Below are 21182 nucleotides of genomic sequence, written 5' to 3' on the forward strand. Positions count from 1 at the left end.
GGGAAAGAAGTCACCAGGCCCAAACTGTGTTTTGAACTCCTCCAAGGTAAAAGAGGCTTCTGGAAGTGTCAGGCCTGCTTCAAGAGGACTTCTGGGTGGGGTGTGAGATGCCACTCTGAACATTGGTCAGGACACCTCTGGCTCCCAGAGGGCAGCACCTGACTGGGCCTCTGACCCCCACCTGCGCCCTGGCAGCTGGGCATGCGGTCTGCAAGCAGAACGGGAAAAACAGAGTCCTCATTCATGAGCATGTTCATGAAGGTGGAAAAAACTGTGTGAATTGCATGATGAAATTCAAACCCTTAATGCTTAATGAGAAATATGAGTCAGGGCCTAAAGCCAGCAGAAGGCCTGAGAGTTCCAGGTGTTTGCAGAAAACAGCCAGAGTCAGGGGCCGAGGTGGAGAGCAGGGCTGTGTCCGGCCTGGCGGGCCCTGTCTCAACCAGGGCGAGGAGGAGACAAGGCCCATGGCTGACCGTGACCCCCGGGAGAAAGTCGGGGCCCACCCCTGCCTGGAGGAAACTGAAGTGTGTTCTCAGAGATGCTCTCTGAGTAGAGTTTTAAATTTCCTTGGGCCAGTGAGAAGGGGAGGCGGGTAGAGGGTGTGGGGTGTCACTAAATGTGGCTGTGCCTCTCAGTTGGCTTCTGCTACTAGAACCACGAGCAAGGCTGGAACTGATCCCCCGGGAGGCCACACCCTCTACTCTCAGAGGCTAAAGCCAGGGCACAGTAAGTGTTTGGGGATGCTGTATCCACACTCTCAGACCACAGAAGCCACTGCGTAATACTTGTGCATAAGTGTGTGTGTGTGCACACGTGTTCACCTTCGCAGATACCACAAGCCCTGGTTTTAGAGCACAGGGGCACCCCTGAGCACCCCCCAGATTGAGTCGCCAGCTGGCCAGGCACTGGCAGGTTGCCTCCACCCCTCCGGACCCTGAGCAACACATTCACGACAGAGGCAGAACAAATGCTGCAGAGAGCATAGCAAAGACGCGGAGACGCGGTGAAACCCTAGCAATGGTGACGAGCCCCAAGGGCCACAGCAGCTTGAGGATTTCCACGTAGCAGCCGAGTGTGCGGTCAGCCTGGGGGCCCAGCTCGATGCTCATGGTGCATGTGTGCACATATACTCACAAACTTAGAATGAGCCCACACCCCACACAATGTGCAGATTCAGACACTTGTGCTCATGCACACTCACACACATTCTCGAACCGATGCACACACGTATGCTTATGTACATACCTACACAGCATACACGTACATACGCATCTAAAATGTGTCCTCATATCCTGCATCTGTGCACCCACTCACACATGTGCACACATGCACACTCAGCATGCCCACCTTTATATGCCTTGAACCAGCGAATACGAACTGCAGAGTCAAGTCCCCTCCCCCACCCCACTGGTGACGGGCACACGGAGGGGACACTCACAGCAGCTTGAGGATTTCCACGTAGCAGCCGAGTGTGCGGTCAGCCTGGGGGCCCAGCTCGATGCTCATGGTGCTGCAGGCAGGGCTGACCATGAGGCAGTCGATGAGGTTGGGCTCGCTGTCATTGCCCGCGCTGGCTGTCAGCGCCGGCTTGGCAGTGCTGGTGTGCTCCACCTCCACGTGGATCTCACTGGAGGCCACGACCACCGACTTCAGCCGCGCCTCGGACAGCGTGGCTTCCTGAGACACCAGGTCCGGGCTGGGGTGCAGAAGGCGCAGAGGTAAGGTGGGCTTCCGGTCGCAGGGCTGCTGGCAGCCATTCCGGATCTCCTTCAGGCTTGGGGAATTGTCGCGGCTGGGGGAGGAGGCAGAGAAGGCATGTGAGTACAGATGGCCTAACAAGGACCTGAAAGTCCTAACAGCTATGAGCTATCAGACTGAGTGAGTGCTTCTGGCCCGCCGGGCTCCATCGTGCTAAACACCTCCCTGAACCCCTGTGGCATATGCCACAAGCTAGTGCTTTTTATTGGTTCCTACTCCATGAATGAGAACACTGAGGCTCAATCTGGGAAAGTGGCTTCTTCGTGGCCTCAAGACAGAGAGAGGTAGAGATGGCATCCAAACATAGCTGTCTGTTCCTATAGCATGTGCTGTAGCCCCTGCACATAGTAGGTGCTCAACACATTTGTTGAAAGAAAAAGTGAATATTAATCTCAATGAGGTACCTCCACCAAGATGCCTTCCCTGGCTATCTTCCCGACACACCTACGAGACCTAGCAATTTTGCTTCTAGATGCTTCCTGTAGTCTAAGCGCCCTCCTCCTCCCTCTGACGCCATAGTGTCCTCCAGAGCAAGGCCCAAGCCCTGCCTCTACTGCTTTATCCCTGGCCAGTTGAGAGAACTCAGGCTCCACTCTCCACCTGGGAACTCTCTTCCAGGGGATCCTAAACTCCAGAATTCTAATGCCCTGGAATCTGCAGGTCCCTCCTATCCACTCCCTGACAACTTCCAGCATCTCCAACTACCTGGAGGAATGATGACCGCAGGATGTTAATAACTATTAACTGAGAAAAGGGCTCTATGCATCACTGATGTCACATTTGATTGGAAGATGCTGGGCCAAACGCAATGAAAACAGGCCTCTTTCTGGCAAGACTTAGGATCCTTGACACTGAGGTGGCTTCCAAGATCTCATACGATCCCGTGTAGGTCCTCCTCCTTCATGAAGTCTTCTCTGATTTCTTCCACCTGTCACCTTTACCCTGCCCCTGAACCAGAGCTTTCCACCCCTGGTTGGACACCAGTGTCCCTTGGGGTATTTCTAAACATCCTTAAGCCCAATTAGATCGAAATTTCTGGGGTGGGGTTTGGACACCAGTAACATTTGGGGCTCCCTGTATGGGTAGTCAGGGTTGAGTCCACTGCTCCCAGAGACTCAGCACAATGGCATGATCACAAATAGCTGCTTGTACAGTCCCTTCCTAAATGTGCCCTGTGCTCCTAAAGATGCATGCCCTCGTTGTGCACAAGGACTGGGCTGAGCTCGTGGAGGGCCTGGGCTTATCCAGCATATGCCATGAGCTAGGCTTGAGCTGAGCCCACCAAAGATGTTTGATAAGTACGCTTTAAACTTTGTTGCGGAAAAACAAAAGCCATTGGCTAAAGTCCGAAAATTCTATGGTTGATGGAAAATTGTGTGTGGTCCATGGGAGGCAGGGCGGGATATAACTATCTCTACGGCTTCAGAGCTAATTGGCTGCCCAAATGCTCAACACTCGATTTCCCCTTGTTTGCCTTTGCTGGGATTTAGAAGTGGATTTTCAAGGCTGTTTGGCTCAGAGCGGGTGATTTTCCAGTGAGCCACGCTAACCTGGGTCAAGTTGTCTGTTCTTTTGTGTGTGAGTACATCATGTACCACTAAGAGCACTGCGGATGAGCCCTGAGGACATCACGGTGCTTCATCTCCCAGGGACTAACCAGTGGGGTGGGATGGACCTGAGCCCAGGAAAGATCTTGCAGTAAGTTTCGGGGCCCTCAGGCAATTTCCTGGAGGAACCCAAACTACTGTGGTCTCCCAGGGGTCTGGGATGTTTTGTGCTAGCAGCTGCAGCAGGCCTGTGCGGGAGGCAGCAAGACCTGCCTCGTCCACCCCATGTCTCTGCCCTGGGCACCTGGTTACAACCACCGCCTCACCGTCCCCCAAAGCTCATGCTTGTCCCCTCCGGTCCACTCCATGCAGCTGCCACCAGAGAGGAATTTGGAAGCTGACATCTCATCAAGTCCCTTCTTTACTTAAAACCCAACTGAAACATAGGCACAGCTCTGCCACTCAAAGTGTGGTCCCAGACCAGGAAGCATCAGCATTGCTGGGAGTCTGTTAGACAAGCAGAGTTTCAGCCCCTGCCCCAGACCTACTGAATCTGAACCTGCATTTAACACACCACCCTCAGGAACAGCTCAGTGCAGGAGCTTTGAGCTCAGAGGTACAAGTCTTTCCATGTCCTGCCCTCCTCTCCAATGTCATCTTTTGCTTCTCTTCCCCGCTCTCTGCTGCAGTCACAGTTTCCTGCAGTTCCCCTGCCGTGGCCCTTCATCTTTAGTGTGGAGATCACCTGAGCAGCTTGCCCAGAATGCTGACTCCTGGGCTCGACCTGGAAATGTGGTGTCCAGAGGTCTGCTTTTTAAAGAAGCAGTCCAGGTGGTCCTGAAATAGGTAGTTAAGAATCACAGACAGAAATATGTAAACAATGGCAACTCCACCTGCCCAGCCAGGCCTCTGCGTATTCTGTTCTCTCTGCCTGGATCACCTCATCCTTCCTGTCTCTTGCCTTGCTGACAGCCAGGAGGTCTCATCTAAAATATCACCCCCTTGAAGGATCCCTTGCTCACCAACTCCGAGAGCAGGGGTTCTCAACTCTGACCACACACTCAATTTGCCTGGGGAATTACAAAAAATCTGATGCCAGGGCCATCCCAGCAAAATCAGAATTGCAGTGGGTGGTGTCCAGGTACCCTTCCGCATCCCTTGTTATGGATATCTAACCAGTGGTATGCTGGTAAATGTCTAACAGCCAACTCACCAGAAAAAAGGGAGCCCTGATTTACAGTGTTTGCCATTTTCTTTGGTGTAAATACTCCTACTGTGACCAAATTCAAGTGACTAATGTATCATCACTGACTGTGAAATTAAGAAGAGGTGTGCTTCCAGATTTAACAGGGCTCCAGCATACATACCATGGTATAACTTAAACATAGAACAATCAAGTACATAAATCTTAGATGCAGAGCTTCAGGAATTTTTAACATATTCACCTGTGTACTAACCAGCCACCAGATCAGGATTCTGCCACCTTGGCACCACTGACATCTTGGGCCAGATGATTCTGGTAAGTCTCTGGGGGGGCTGTCCTGCACGTGGTAGTGTATTTAGCAGCATTGTTGACTTCTACCCACCGGATGCCAGCAGCACCCCTTCTTCTGCCTAAGTTGTGGCAACCCCAAATGTATACAGACATCGCCAAATATCCTTTGGAGGTCAAAACTGCCCCCAATTGAGACCCGCTGACCTAGATCAAAATGTGAAACATTGCTAGGAACCCAGAAGCTTCTCTCATGCCCTTCCACCTACCTTTCCACCCATAGGTGGCCACTTTTCTGGCCTCTATTATCACAGATTCGTTTTGCCTGTTGAACTTCAAGGAAAAAGAACCACACTGTATGTATCTTTTGGGTCTGGCTTCTTTCACTCAATACTGCATCTGTGAGCTTTGTTCATGGTTTGCTTTTTGTATCAGTTCATTCAAACTGCTGCTATACGGTATGCCTTGAGAACAGACCATCCATTCTACTATTGCAGGACATGGGAGTTGAGGCAGATTTCAGTTTGAGGCTACTACAAATAATGCTGCTATAAACATTTTTGCCCATGTATTCTGATGGGTATCAGAAGATATTCAGATATTTTAATGAACCAAAAGCTATGAGGAGTTGGGTCACAGGGTAGATATGTGTTTAGTTTAAATTTTGATTTTGTAAAGCCTTCCCTGGTGACTCTGATATGCAGCCAGGGTTAAGACTCCCTGCTGGAGACTGTTAATGATGCCTCTGGCTTCTGCCATCACAGCCCTGATCAAACTATACCATGGCTGTTTGCTTACTCACGCCCTACCCCTCCACCTGCACCTGCTGCTTCATCATCTGCACTGGGAGGGCAGGGGCTCCATCCGACTGGGTCGGTTTTGTACCTTCAGTACCTGGTACAAAGCTGGCTGTTGCTATCCCCAGTCCCCTATCTGTGCAATAGTGTGCACGGTTCCTAATCCTCTACCTCTACCCTTTTCCTGGGTGGGAACTGGGAGAGATTTCCAGCATCCCTGTCTTTCTGCTTCCTGCTCTTGAGTCAGGGAAGCCCTGCTGCAGGGGACCCAGGCAGGGCTCGGGAGACGCAGAGGGAAAACTCGGGGATGTGCGGTTTCCTGCTCCTGCCCCTGCCACAACCTGAGTCCCAGCTCAGGTATCCAGGGAGCGGGCCTAGGGAGGATGAGATGAGTCAGCGGCTTCAGGAAAAACAGGAGCCTGAGAGCATGTGTGTATGTGACACTCCTGTTGCTCTTCCTGCTTCCTGGGGTGGCCTGAGTTTGACTGCATGCAGATCAGAGCTAGAGTATGCCCAGCCAAGGGCAAGTGACCGTCGTCCGTGTACACAGGGATGCTGGGATGGCTGTACAGGCTGTGCACTACCCTCTAACCTTCTCTTTTGCTTTTAATATAACATGCTGTAGGGCATAGGACAGGCACTTGGGAATGATCGGCACATCTTCATGTTCTGGCCCCAAGGGTACTGTCACCTCTTTCTGAATAGGGAAATGATTCAAGGTTGGACATGGTCCCCTTTGACTATCAGGACCTGGGGCTAAGGACATTAAAAATAATCATCTCCCCTTCTCAAGCCCTGTCTGATGGAAATACCCCACCTTGAAAGTTCTTTTGCAGTCCCTCCCCCAAGAACTCAAAGTACAATGTGTGTTTGAGAAGCTACACTTGTGCAGGTTTTCAGTGACTCAGAGTGCCCCACTGCCTTTTCTTTAAGGATTGAAATATGTCCCTGCTGTGTGTCCCCAGCTCTAGTGGTACCTAGACACATTGTGGTACCCCTGGTATTGTGCACTGTACCACCTAAACAACTGGACAGGGCAGTGGCAGCGGAGACCACCTGTGCTCTCCACACTATATCCTCTCCAGTGACCCCCAGAGGTCACCATACAAAGATCTACGCAAACTAATGGCATCTGCGTCACTCTGTACCCCAGGGGCGATCCTCAGTCAGGGAAGAATTGCAGCTGGTAAGCAACTACCCCAGCGTCATCCTCCCTCAGAGGAAAAACTCAGACATGTTCCAAAGAGTCTCACGGGATGTCCAGAGGGGAGAGCACAGGTGTCTGCAGTGGGTATTTACACAGGCTCTGTGGGCTGTCCTTCCTTCTGGGGCTCCTTCCCAGTGCTTTCGAGGGTCACTTCCCTAATAGAGCTTGCACCCAAACCCTGGGGGAACCCAAGGCAGTGGCCCTGCCATGCCCTCTTCTGGTCACAGCTCTGTTTTACTGTTCCCACAGCATTTCTCACCAGCTGACATGATCCTGCAGGTTTACTTGTAAGTTACCTCCCCCAGCAGAGGACGAGCTCTGAGAGGGAATCGGTGGCCTCTTTCATCTCCAGTACTTACCACTGTGCCTCACACACAGCGGGCGCTCAAGAAATACATGCAGACCACGGGCAAAATACGATTCTAAGTTTACAAGTGAAGAGGGAATAAACCTTACTGCCACCCCTTGTGCACACACATGTACACACTTACGCATGTGGGCAACATCTGCACCCACATGCACACACTCACATGTGCATTCATAAACATGTGTACACATCCACACAGGGCACACACAACTCCCCATGTACACACCAGCTGTGTGTACATTCTCTCTCGCACATACGTGTACACACACGCCCCAATATGTCACATATGCCAGGCGGTGAGAAATCTTCAGATTTCTCCTTGTTCCTAAAGCCAGGTCAACACAACGGCCTTGCAGCTGCCGGTGCTTATCAGTGTTTGCTCTTCGGCAACACCCCTGCGCTCTGGGCCCTGGATCGGTGAGCACGCCGGAGGCTGGCCTGGCAAAGGCCACTCCACCTCCCTGGCCTGGTCAGGTATGTACAAGCCACCATCCTCGGTGACTTGGCCCCTCACTGACTCCACACGGGAGTGGCAGCATGCCTCACTCCCAGCCCTCCTGGTGGTGGTGATGACTGACCTGTTGATGAACTCTTCATAGCAGGAGTAGATGGCGGCCAGGCACACGGCTACCAGGTTGGGCAGGACCCGGGGGTGGGGGCAGTGCCCTGTGGGGCCATGCATGCTGGAAAAGAGCAGAGGGCAGGTGAGGAGGTGCTGCAGGAGTGGCACCCATGGCAGGGAGGTGGGGTGGGGGGAGCTGGGACACCAGTCAGACACTGCTTTTGGGGGCTCTGGGGACACTCTGAGCCCTTTTATGGGGACTTGGCAGCACCGGGATTTTGGTCCTGGCTCTGCCATGTGCAGTCCGCAAAGGGCCAGGCTCCAGGTCATGGGCTCCAGATCCAGGATGTCTAGGTTCAAGTCTAACTGAGCAGCCTTGGCAAGCTACTTAAACTCTCCACCCTCAGTTTCCTCAGCTAGTAAAACGGGGTCCCCTCCTTAATGGGTCACAATAAGAATACCTGACCAATTTTCTAATACATGAGAAGACAGCATATGGAGGCCATTTGTCCTTGGGACAGTCACATTTATGCTTGGAGGTTCTGGAATAATTACTCATAACACCTCATTTCACTCTCAGAAGTGCCTGCTTTGGAAGGAAAATTATCATGGCCTACACGGGGTCTGGCACACAATTGCTAAGGCCTATTAAATGCAGCTACTGTTATTGGTCATGACTGTCTCTGCGCCTCAGTTTCCTCATCTGTAAAATGGGGCTAACACCGCTACTCCCAGGGCAGTCAGGGCCCGAGCTTAATACCTGGAACACTCCTGGAAAATCACTGTGGCCACTGCGACTAAGAAAGACCTAACCTGGAAAAACTTTGCAAAACTTAACTGGAGACCTTGAAGTCACTCCCCCAGACTCTGATAGAAGGGCACATCATTGGGGTTTGGAAATGCTTTGTGAATTGCAGGTGAGCATATTTAGGGAATGCATAGTTTTGGAATTGGCTTAACCTGGCTATTCTGATTTTCTTAAAAAAGAAGAAGAGTTATGACAGTGATCATTACCGCTCCCATCACATTTACACATTGTTCTTGGTGCTCATGTGTATTAGCTCACGAAATCCCTCATATTAACTGGGTGAAGTGGATATTATGATTCTCGTTTACAGATGGAAACTGAGGCACAGAGAAAATAACTTAAAAATCAAAGCAAAAGTAATTCTTCCATCCCCCACACCGGAAGGGAGGAAGAACCAGAATATTTGGCTTCTTCTTGGCCAGGGTTGGGGGTGGCTGTTCAAGTCCCCGATGATGACTCTCAGGGGTCATCAGAGGATTGTTTCCTACATACCAGGTACCCAAGGGTGAGGGACCCATGGAAATAACTTATATTATTTAAGACCATTACCATTTCCTGAGTTCCTATGAGCATTAGGCACTGTGCTGGGGGCTTCCTCATATACCATCTTATTTAACCACACAACAACCCCTGTGTGGAGGAAACAGGATCGGAGTGGTACCACAACTGGCTCAATGTCACACAGCAAGGAAGCTCCTCAGCCTACGCGTGGCCAGGAGGACCCAGGGGACACTCGCAGGAGAAGAGACACGCAGGGCCTTTGAACACTAGTGGCTTCTCTCCAGGCATCAATGGGGCGCGTGGTCCTGGGGTGGGGAGGAAAGCCGGCTCACGGGCCAGAGTGGGGAGGTGGTCGGCTGAGAGGCCCACCTCTGAATGAACTTCTTCACCACTTCCATCCCCGCGTTGAGCTCGTTCAAGGCAAGGATGTACTCCTGAGTAAACAGCCTCAGTCGCGGGCACTTCCCAAAGTCCTGCGGAGAGAACAGAGGGTAGGAGTTGGGACTCACGACGGAGGAGGCCAGGAGGCCAGATGTGGTGGTGGCTTCACTCTGCCTGGAGCCACTGGTGCAGAAGGCAACAGGAGACCCCAGTTAGCTCCTCTTTCTAGAAAGCACACACATTTTTCACTTCAAAGAATTGGCCTTGTCACACTCTTGGTTAGTCACACTCTTGCTTACACCTTTGATAGCTGCGCACAGAGATCAAAAAAGTCCTGTCGCGGGGGTTTTCTGGCACAAGTGGCAAACCCATTGGCATGGTACCAACCCACCTTTGTGGTAGGGAAGGGCCCATGTGCCACAGAGATGTGCTCAGGAAACAGGCAAGCTGGGCCTCCTTCCGCACGGCCATGAGGGGACTGCAGATGTTGGGCCAGGTCGCCAACAATGCATGAGGAAGCTACGCACTTTTCTTCTGCAGCTGCCCGACAGCTTTTGGGCCCCCTGCTTTCTGTGAGCTATTAACCAAGGCCACTCGGAATAGCAAAGTCAGAAGATGTCTGGGGCCATCAATTAGGTGGGGGTGGGGCAGGGGGATGGGGAGTTTTGGGACTTCCTAGGAGTACAAAGGAGGCAAAGGTCGTGCACCAAACAAATGCAATGCCCTGTGTCTGCAAACATCCTCCGTGTGAAGAGCTACCTGCTCCTTCTCCTGAGTACAAGGGCCAAGGCGGCCCAAGAATCCGGTGTGGCCTGGGGGGAGATGGTTCCTGGTCATGGGCTCCCCCGCCAGCTCCCCGCTGCCCCAGGTTGACTCAGCCACCCACTGTGCTCCAGAATGAAACCTAAGGAGCCACAGATGACCTTGTTCTTTATAGAAAAAGCCACCCTCAAAGGGCACATGGGATCAAAGGCAGATGACACAGATGATAAACTCGAAGAGGGCTGGCTGGACAAGTAAGGGTGTGTTTGTGTGTGTATAAGATGCGGAGTATGGGAAGACTGTGTGTGTGTGTGTGTGTGTGTGTGTGTGACAGACATGGGGTGTGGGAGGAGGTGTGTGACAGACGTGGAGTGTGGGAGGTGTGTGTGAGAGACGTGGGGTGTGGGAGGAGGTGTGTGTGAGACGTGGGGTGTGGGAGGAGGTGTGTGATAGACATGGGGTGTGGGAAGAGGTGTGTGACAGACATGGGGTGGGGGAGGAGGTGTGTGTGACAGACATGGGGTGTGGGAGGAGGTGTGTGAGAGAGACGTGGGGTGTGGGAGGCGTGTGTGCACGTGTGTGCGTGTGAGAGGTGGCCTGGGAAGGGAGATGTGTGGTGCTGGGCTATGAGCAGGTGTCGGTGGAAGGTGGCTGGAGTGTGGCTGCAGGTCAGTGACAGGGCACAGGCAGGAAGGAGGAGGAAGAATCATCTGTCCAACCTTAGAAAAGGCCATGCTCCCAGCCCTGGGAGCAGGGGTGGGGCACGGAGGGGTGACACTCCATCTCCACCAACCAGCTTAGCTGATGGGCTTCCCTCAGCTGAAGACTCATTTAGGGGCACTGAGCAAGGACAGAGGAACCCTGCCTGTTACAATGAGGTACATTATTGGAGACTGACATTTTCTCAGCTTCTCCAACACAGCATTTCAACAGGGCAGGTGACAGAGCTCAGCTAAGAGTGAAAAGTCAACCTCTAAGGTGACTGTCAGCTCAGAGACTTGTCAGCAGAAGAAACACAGATGGTGCAGGAGAGAGATGCGTGGGCCAGGAAAGGACCCTGCGTCCATTCCCAGGTCCACCATTAGGGACCAGAAGCTTCTTTATGGATGTCTGAACTTGTGAGCTGGGTTTTGGTCAGGAGGTGCAAGTCAGTGCAGTCACAAGGTTGACCAGCCAGACAGAGGGCAGCCTGGTGTTCTTCAACTCACCTGTCCCTCCTCCTGTCCTCGCTCAGGGGAACCCGTTTAATAGAATGCAACCTGAATCGGGACTCGAGCCGACCCCGCAGGCCCTCATGAAAGCTGAGCAGAATGTGTCCCTCCCATGCCCTCCAACCAGCTCACAAGAGCATTTCAGAGAAGCCTGGTGCTTCTTCACCTGGAGTCCAAGGGGCTGAATTAGGGTCCTCAAGACAATGGGGGGCTCATCTGATTACATCCTGCCCACTAGAATTATGTCTTTACATCAGGGGGGGGCAGCAGAAACCATGGAGAAAGCTCAGAAGGAACACACACACACATGCATGCACACACATCCTCTTACAAACACACACACATATTCGAATGTACAAGTGCATATGTGCATATATGTGCGCACGCGCACACACACACACACACACAGCACTTGGCTAGGGGTTGAGGCCCCTGTATGAAGAGAAGATTGAAGCTTGACTATGCTTTCAAACTGAGAATGATGCCCAGAGTCCCCTAGTCCTTTAAAAAGGGTGACAGGAAAGCTGTGTGGCCATGGGTCGTCACACCCAAGGCCTCACTGGGCCTGTCACAAACTGTGGAATTAGGTTTGGAAAAACTATCCCTAGGCCTTCTTCCACCTCTAAGGTCTTATGATTTTATGAAAACTACTTCAACTAAATGCTGCTAAAGGCAACTGCCATTATCTTTACAGTTAGATTTCTGGATAGTCAAGGTCATTTCCCTGTAAATGAACATTAGAGATGGATCTGGTAGCCTTTCAACATGTGGATAAGAGATATTTTGCCTCTTTGGAAAAGTCAAATATGTTCCCCTTGAAAAGTAAGAGGTCAGACCACTCAGTGGTCCACTAGGGACCATAGCTATATTTTCTTGCCTCATTTGCCACATCAAGAACATTCCAATAAGTAACATGTGAGCACAGGGACCACAGTCATTCTTGGAGATAGAGTTGTTGAGACTCTCCAGGGGAGCACACTAAAGGGCTGCTTCCATTTGTATTTAATTTTAATTTCTGCCCAATGAGTAACACTCTTTGGGACTCGACCTCTCTCTAAGATTCAGTTTGCTCATCCATGAAATTAGGGCACATGATATATTTGCAAAAGATGCACTCTGAGAATAGGGGAAGCTCCAAAACCCCAGAACACCGCTATGGTGTATAATTTCCCCATTTCCCAAATATTCAAGTACCTCCTTAATGGGGAACGGTGCATGCAGGGTGAAGAGAAGTCACTGGTCATTCACTGCTGACGGGCATGCGGCTGGCTAGGCACACTCACTACCCAGTGACTAGACTTCCCACACTGGCCGAGAGCCCCAACTCCAAAATGGTGCATCTGGCCCATGGCTGATTACTAAGCTTGAGAAGTGTTAAATGAGTGGCACCAAAAGTCCGCAGCGCTTCCTGCACCTGGTAGGAGCAATAATCACTGCTTAACGCAAGTCTGTTCTACAGGAGGGGCTGCTCCCCCTTGGTCCCATCCACAAATCTCTTCAGCCACAGTGTGTAATTAGCAGACACTTTATAGTATCCCCAGAATTGAGGATCACTTAGGGGAAGTTCTTTAAAAGTGAAGTAAGAATTCATGCCTGAGGGCTCCTGATCTCTGCCAGGACACAACAGATGCTATAAATTCTGGACTTGCCCTGTAGCTGTTCTGACTTTTATCCAGAAAATTATTACATGGTCAACAGTCCAGGCCCATAAAGCTAGCCAAATATAAGGGAGAAGTTGTAAGGCTAAGCCGTGGGAGGCTGCCTGAATTTTTACTTTTTTCCCTTTGAAGTCAGATGTCCCAAAAGAACCCTTATTAAATAGCCTAATGATTGCCATGGAATATGCAGAAATGTTTATGTGCCTGGGAGGCACAGGGCGCCAAGTGTACCCTGGGGTGTCGCTCTGTCATTGACACGTTTTGATGGGAAATGGTCCTCTGCAAAAGGGAACTCCAGAACTTCCGTTCTGGACTCTGAAAGGGTAAGGCTCTTTCCTCACACCACATCCACACTGATTTTAAAGTTAATGACCAGAGACCCTTTCTTCCCAGCTGACCAGAGCCAGAGAGTGCCCTTGCAACTAGTAAAGCACAAATTAAGGCAGAATCATCCTCCCAAATGGGAGCCTCTTTGTTAGTCCTGGAGAAAGAATGAGATGGAGTATCCCTCTCCCTCTGTTCAGATAACGAGAAACGCATTTATCTCAAACCCAGAAAGGTCTCAGAAATAAGCAACAACTCAATTATGGTGTGTGACTGCTCAGGGCAGAGAACGGTAAACAGAATTTGTGTGGCACCAACAGGGTTCAACTGGTAGTGACTGCCTGCAATGCTATGCTGAGAAGGATTCTGAGGCTCTCTCTGGGCTCTGCGGGAAGAGTGCTGCAATCGATTAATGATGTCTGCCATGAGTGTGGGCTAAGGAAGACTAGGATGTGCCACGTTTCCATTACTGATTGGGGAAGGAGGGTAGGTTATTTGATATTCTTTAGGGGCATGGTTTGGAGACAGGAAAACTACTTTATAAACTCCTTTTCATAATTATTTTCATATGTTGAACCTTGACAGTAATCATGGGCACCCCACAACTGATTCAGTAGCCCAACTTGTGCTGAATTATACCAATACCTCCACACCGTCAAGGTGAACTTAAGTCTAGGCTGGTGGGTGGCTCAGGAGAGCAAGTTAGAACACCAACCCTTGCTTCAGACTGCCTGCTTCTTGGTGCCACTCATGAGTAACCAGGGCTGGTTCCCTGAGTAACCTATGAAACCTTCTGGGTCTCAGCCTCCTCATCTGTAAAAGGTGGTCACGGCTGTCATGAGGGTTAAATGACATGACAGCTTGGAGCCACGTTGTGTCTGGCTCTAAGAAGGTGCTCAGTAAGTATCTGTGAGTACATATTAGTTATGCTTATTCCTAGCTGCGGCCACAGGGCCAGTCAGCGGAACTTGCTAAGCCTGTTTCTTCACCTGTAATACGGAGAAAACGGATAGTTGCTGCTCTCATTGGACTGATCAGAAAATGCAGATTCTCAGATCATAAGTGCCTGTCCACTGTAAGTAGCAATTAAATTCTGCCGCTGTATTTTTTAAAAATCAACAAAAGTCCATACGAAATTCGGATTTCCTCAGTTTCCCCCTCATGTTCTTTTTCTGTTCCAGGATCCCATCCAGCCAGAAACCCCATTACATTTAGTTGTCATGTCTCTTTTGGTGCTCTAGACTATGACGGCTTCTCTGACTTTCCTTGTTTTTGATGACCTGGACAGTCTTGAGGACTACAGAATGTGCCCCTCAACTGGGATTGGTCTGATATTTTTCTCTTGATTAGACTGGGGTTGTGGGTTTGAGAGAGGAAGACCTAGAGGCAAAGTGCCCTTCTCACCACACCATATCCAGGGCACGTATCATGACTATGACTTATTACTGTTGGTGTTGACCTTGATTGCTTGGCCCAGGTCGTGACCCTCAGGTTTCTCCACTGTACAGTCACTCTTTTCCTCCTTTCCACCCTGCACGCCCTGGAAGGGTGTCGCCACGTGCCCACTGAAGGAGTGAGGCGTTCTGCTCCCCTCCTTGACGGGGGAGTATCTACGGACATGACCTATGACTCTACACACAGGAGACTTACCTCTTTTCCCCTAGCCATACTATTTTTGTTATTCTTACCTCCAGTGAAAAGGTTCTTCCTGTTGCCTTAACAGAAAAAGACAGAACCAAAAAGGACAGGCTGCACGAACACTCCAACTTAAAAAGGATCCCAACTCAAGCCAGCCAACTCCACTCTCCAAATCTTTGGAAAAGTGAAAGGCTGGGTAGACCTGGGGCCTTCCTCCTTCGGCTCGGTGACTGGGGTGGTCAGGGAACTCACCATGTTATGCTTGAGGATTCTCTGGACCACGGGGGTGAACACTTCGATGACCACCATGGACCGGGGCCGCTCTCTGCAGTGCTGGGGAGACAGGAGGACATGGTCAGCGCCGAGCCTGTGGGTCCTTCCTTGTTCTTTTCATTTTTTGAGTAAGACTAGTAGGTGGGGATGGGATTTTTTTTGTTTGTGTTTTGTTTTGATCTTAAAGTCCGAGGTTGTTTAGACAGTACAGACAGGAGGCTGTTCTAACACGACCCTTATTTAATACAGTGAGACTTCCGCAGCACTGAGATTCAGACTGCAGGCCTAACAGAGGAGTCCCTGAGTCAGTGTAAAATACCAGGGGTTTAGTGTCTGGACACCAGAATTTTGAAAATTCTGTGACGTTTCAATTGCTGGCTTTGACAAGCTGGCAGCAGTCTGGAGGTCAAATGTAGCTCTCAGATGTATTTTCTCTCACTGGCAGGGGGTTTTGTTTTCAAATTGAAACTGAAGGCCTTCAGGTGGAACAGACAAGATCCCACTACTCCAACACATCTATACCTGCCTGGGCCTGAAGGTGCTGAGTTTCCAAATCCTGGATGAGGACACTGGACTTGGGATATTGGAATCAGGGCTTTCCTGGGAAATCCAAGATATATTAACTTTCCTCAGATCTTGGGGTCCCAGTCTTGAAGTCTGGTAAGAGAGGCTGCCTGGCGTGTCCACAGTGCTGGCCCAGAGTGGACCGGTGGGAGTGGCTTTGCTCCCCTCCAGTTCTCCTCTCTGGCAGGGAGCACCAAGCATGCGGCTCTGACCTCCACAAGGGGAAAATAGCCAGGAGGCTCACGGCCCCTTGTGGCTGGGACCCCACCCTCCAAATGGTAGGACAGCCCTCTGTTTTTGGACCAATGAAGACTTCTATCAGGCAATGCCCCGAAGGATGGTTTCTTCAACATCACTGGTTTTCAAACTGTGCTACCAGGAACCTTCGGGTTTGATTTACTTTGAAGAAAGGTTCACTGGTCTAGAACAAGTTGGAAAACCACGAGATCTAGGAGAAACCACACAGCTGAAAGAACAAGGAGCAGAGCTGGATTAAATTGGATCAAATATCAAGAGAGGAGATGACCTAGTGACAGGTAAGGAGCAGCCGGCTATTCTCAGGAGCTCGAACATGCGGTTAACTGACCCGACTCCGCTTTGGGGCAGAGAGGCCCATCTTCGTTGTCTTTAGTCTCACCAAACTGTTACTTCTCCCCCTTCCCAAAGGGGAGGGGTCTTGATATAGCACAGGACCCCAACACCCGTGTGCGGGCACACTTCTGCATCACACATGTGCAGGAACAACTGTATAGTCAGGTGCTCCCCCACCTGGGCCCACCTTACCAACCTGGACCAGAGAGCACACACTGGCACATGCCCACTTTAAGAACGTACCCTGGACACTTCGGGACAGCAGGCTGGGCCCACCCTCTGCTCTGTGGGTCACCGGAAAAGGTCTCCTGATGGAGCCAAAGAGGATGATGCAATCCTGTCTTCCCAAACTCCTGTTCTCTGACAAACACAGAGAGTGCACGCTCCCTGGGTGGGGGGTCAGGGGCCGAAGGGCGGGAAAAAAGGGGCGGGGGTGGGGCGCGGCAATAAATGCAGCCAACCCCCTTTCCTCCAAAAACCATCGGGTCTCCCAGGTGCCGGCTTTGCCATGCCACGGGGGTGGGAAGAAAAACGAGTGAGGTGAGTCATCAGGAGACCAGGGGAGTGCTGGGAAGCAGCAGACCTAGGCCCTGTGCCTTTCCAAGGACGCCAAATAATTACATAAAATTATCACACGGCAAAGAACAAAACCGTACTGCATGCTGGTTCAGCTCCGGACCGCTGAGGTACGCTTGCAGAATGAGAGCTGCTTGGTCCCCCACGTGCCCTGGACATGTGCCATGTAAATCTCACTGTGAGGCTGGCACTATGTGCCTGAGAGTGGGTGTCCCGCTCTGTGGCTCCTCCAAGCTAACCTGGCATTCCCTGCCTTCTTCCCCTGCTCAGGAAAGCCCCACGGCCGTGCCCCCCCATGGGCCAGCTGGTGCTCAGAGGAGCCCTGGCTAATAATAACCCAGCTCTGATGTCAGGAGCCCAGAAAACCTGCTGCAAACTTCTCCCAAGACAGCCACGAAGACATTCCAAGGAAAAACTGGATGCTCCTCCCTGACCCACTGGTTTGCCCCCTGGGCCTCAATTATAACTTGTCTGGCAGAGAAGAGGTTGTAATTCTAAGAATGGGGTACCTGGTTTGCTTTCTGGCTATGTCCAAGGTCCTGACCCCAATCAGTGGGGACTGGGTTTTCAGCGCATGGTGCAAAGCCAACCCCCAGCATGCACACACAGAGGCAAGCTGGTCCTGCAAACAGCCCCACTTCAGCAATGCCATACCTTGCAAAAGAATTCACAGAGATCTGGTGGTGGATGGTTGTTTTCCAGCAAAGGAGCGATTGCCTGTAAGACAATGAACCAAATGTCAGTCGGAATCTCTGGGAAGAAATTACACAGGGGGTGTGCATCTACACAAGAGAATTGACCGACGATGGAAATCACAACCTCCCTGTCACCCTCTGGGCAAAAAATGCCCAGTGTCTAACTTGCAGGCCAGACCACCTAAATTCTGGGGGGCACATCACTCCCACTGAGCTGATAAAAGCTCTGGGTTGCCCCCAAGAAAGATACATACGATGATGCATGTAACTTTAGGCGTTTCACAACCCTCAGGTCAATAGTTCCTCACTGTGAGGCTGCACAGTGTGATGGTTATAAGCCCAGGCTTTGGGTGAAGAGCACCTGATTCTGGTGCTTACTACACTGTGACAATCAGAGCGAGTTATCTCCTCTCTCTGAACTGCCTGGTTCCCACCTGGAAAGTGGAGCAGAGAGTCTGTGAGGGTTAGAGAGGTCATACGTGCCAAGAGGGCTTCTCAGCTTTGCACTGTTGATGTTTGGGTCCAGTTGTTCCTGTAGCTTGTGGTGGCAGCTACTCTGTGCTACTTCAGGATGTCTAGCAGCATCCTTGTTGTCAACCCACTAGATGCCAGGAGTGACCCCCAACACAGTTGTGACAATCAAAAAGGTCCCCAAACACACTTTGTTGTATATTAAGGAAGGCTGGAATATCTACTGCCTCTTGAATTCACTTTCTGCCAAGTCTTCTTTAGGCCAGCTGGACACAGTCACCGGTTCCACTGCCATTCCTATGCAAGGTCCCATGGCCTGAACGGTGTTTGATTCTTGATTTTTCTGTCCCTTTCATAATTTGTTTTAATGATTTTGCTAAATTTAAAATTCAAATAAAAATTTTGAACAATTAAAAAAAAAAAAATGTGTCCAGACATTGCTAAATGCTTCCTGGGGGACAAAACTGGCCCCAGTCAAGAACCCCTGGCATAAAGCAACTCTCGCAGAGCCTGAAACAGGCCCGCTCTCAGTAAATGTTAGTTCCTAGGTGGCTACTGCTTATGCGAAGTCCACTCTTGTTTCTGTTTGCCACACTGGGCACGAGATAAGGAAACAAGAAATCCAGGACCCAGCACCAAGACTGCCGGGCTGTGTGGCCTTGGGTGGGAATTAGTCTTTTAGTCTATAAGATGAGGAAAACTAGAGTTACTAATTCATAGGGTTGTTGGCGGGATCTGATGAGAGAAAATTCTAGAAGCTTTAGCGTCTTGGGCTTGGTTGGTATAAGCCCACTGCCTAGAACATAGCATGTCAGTGATACCATCACGAGGGGAGCGTTTGGGCCTGTACTGGGCACAGCAGCAAGGGGTGACGGATCTGCTGGGCTCCCCAAGAAGGCTCTGTGATGACACAGTCTCCCTATCACCGACGCCCACAGCTCGGACCTGCCCGTGGTCTCAGAGGGTCTCCCTGATCTGCCCCCTACAGCAATGCTCTTGGATACAGGGAGGGACCTCTTGTAAGGCCATTAGGGAAAGGAAAGCATAACTGGACACCAGTAAGAGATGGCCCTTAGTTGACTGGTTATGCAGGTGAGCAGACCTCTGTGACAAACAAAGTCACTGAAATGGAGGTTCTGTTCTGTAGCACCAACAGGTGAATTGACAAACTCTTGGAGACCAGGCCCAGGGTCTTATTTGTCTAGGGCTGTGCATGTGACTATTCGATTTTTAACTGACACGGAAGAAATCATTTTAAATGAACTAAAATTAAGAATGCAGTTCCTCAGTCACACTAACCACATTTCAGGTGCTCAACAGTCACATGAAGCTAGTGGCTACCACACTGCATAGCCAGACAGAGAACATGCCATCGCCATGGAAAGTTCTGGACAGGGAGGCTCAGCGTCTGGCTGCTGTGTGTGTGGAATCTCTGCTGGCCCATAAACACAAGAGGTAAAGTCACGGCAGGGTCAGCAGGACAGGGAGCCGCCCCGGCATGCGAGCCACGGCCCGGCCTGCGGCCTTGCTCCCCCAGACCCAGCTCTGGGAAGAGGGACTACGACGCGCAGGGTCCATTCCCCTGGGTTGGGCCCCTTCAATCACATTGAGCCCCCTCTTTCGTGGAAATGAGTCAAGGATAGAGAAGTGGGAATGAATCAGGCACCCACAGTGGGCATCAGGCGTGGGCTCCATGCTTCCACAGCCACTATCTCATTTGCTCCTCATTAAAACTTGGTGTGGTCAAACAGTAATTATTTCCATTTATACAAATGAAGAGACAGAGGGTCAGGGAGGTTACAAGACCTACCCTGGTTACAAAATGATGAAAATTCAAAAACATATAATTAACTAAAAGCTTACATTTTTGTGTAATCCTTCTATATGAACTAAGCATATTCGGTGCATTAGTTCGTTTAACACTTTCGGCAGCCCTGTTAAGAAAGGTTCTATTGTCACACCCACTTCACAGAGGACGGAGGCTTGGGGCATCAAGCTAGCTGGAAACTATCTGAATGGCTATCTGGTTAAATAAAAATATTCTTGAGCCAGTAGAAAGAATGGGGTCGACCAGTGGTTCTCACTAGGGTGACTCTGCCCTCCAGGGACTGCCCCTGGCACCTAGGGGGCCAAGCCAGGGACACTGCTCAACATCTCACACTGCACAGGATGGCCCCCACCACAAAGGATTATATATCCCCAAATGTCACTAGTGCCACAGGTAAAAGTCCTAGAGTAGATATGCACAAAAAGACTTGAAAGAATCTCCAAGACATGTTGTTAAGTAAAAAACCAAAGACAGAACACATCCAGCATCACATCACTGATGTTAAAAACAAAAAACAAAAACAAAGTTGTATTTGTCTGTGTGCGTTTGTCACCACCAGGAAACCCCCATGGGTTGTCTCTGAAGAGGGTGCTGGGGTGGGGAGAAATTTTTTCTTTTTTTTTTTTTTTACAATGAAAATACACTCATGAATTACTTACAAAACTAAAGATAATTTTAATAAAACTAATTAAAATTTAAAGCTCTCTTTCATTACTCGCCCAAGGTCACAGCTAGTACGGGGTGAGCCCAGGGTCTGCACTCAGCTCTGAAGATGAACCCACACTCAGCATGAAACACACTTTCTTCATCAGCACAGGGGAACGCAGCAGGGGTTTGGCCTCTAGGTCCTCACTCACCCAGTGACATGCCAGCTGTTGCCAGCTGACGATTACCTTCTGCATGAATGCCTGACTGATGGATTGAATAAAACCAACTCGAGTTACTTGTAAAAGTACTTGTGAAAAATAAGTTCATAAAAAAAAAAAAATACCAAGCTCTGCTGGGAGACGACCCATTGCCAACAGGTCAAATCAGATAATGTAATTGTTGGAATGAAAGGAGGCTGCAGAAGGCTTCATAATGATGGTAACAGCACTGGGAGCAAAGAATATTGAAAGGGAGGCTTAGGACCAGAGCCTCAGATCGAATTTCTCTGTTCTCAGGCATT

The 21182-nt window shown here is 50.5% G+C and overlaps 1 protein-coding gene across 3 annotated transcripts in view; it reads right to left on the reverse strand.

Moving 5' to 3' along the window:
- CMIP (c-Maf inducing protein) overlaps positions 1 to 21182 on the reverse strand; it is a 233515-nt gene that overhangs the window by 23426 nt on the left and 188907 nt on the right. For all 3 annotated transcript variants that reach the window (XM_006909847.3, XM_025045328.1, XM_025045327.1), the window contains exons 6-10: positions 17675 to 17737; positions 15269 to 15349; positions 9412 to 9515; positions 7750 to 7854; positions 1442 to 1795 (exon numbers count right to left, since the gene is read on the reverse strand). In XM_006909847.3, coding sequence (XP_006909909.2) covers positions 1442 to 1795; positions 7750 to 7854; positions 9412 to 9515; positions 15269 to 15349; positions 17675 to 17737 — 707 coding nt within the window. The remainder of the gene's footprint in view (positions 1 to 1441; positions 1796 to 7749; positions 7855 to 9411; positions 9516 to 15268; positions 15350 to 17674; positions 17738 to 21182) is intronic.

This window comes from Pteropus alecto, unplaced genomic scaffold, assembly GCF_000325575.1.
Source record: "Pteropus alecto unplaced genomic scaffold, ASM32557v1 scaffold42, whole genome shotgun sequence".
In the NCBI taxonomy this organism is placed as follows: Eukaryota; Metazoa; Chordata; class Mammalia; order Chiroptera; family Pteropodidae; genus Pteropus; species Pteropus alecto.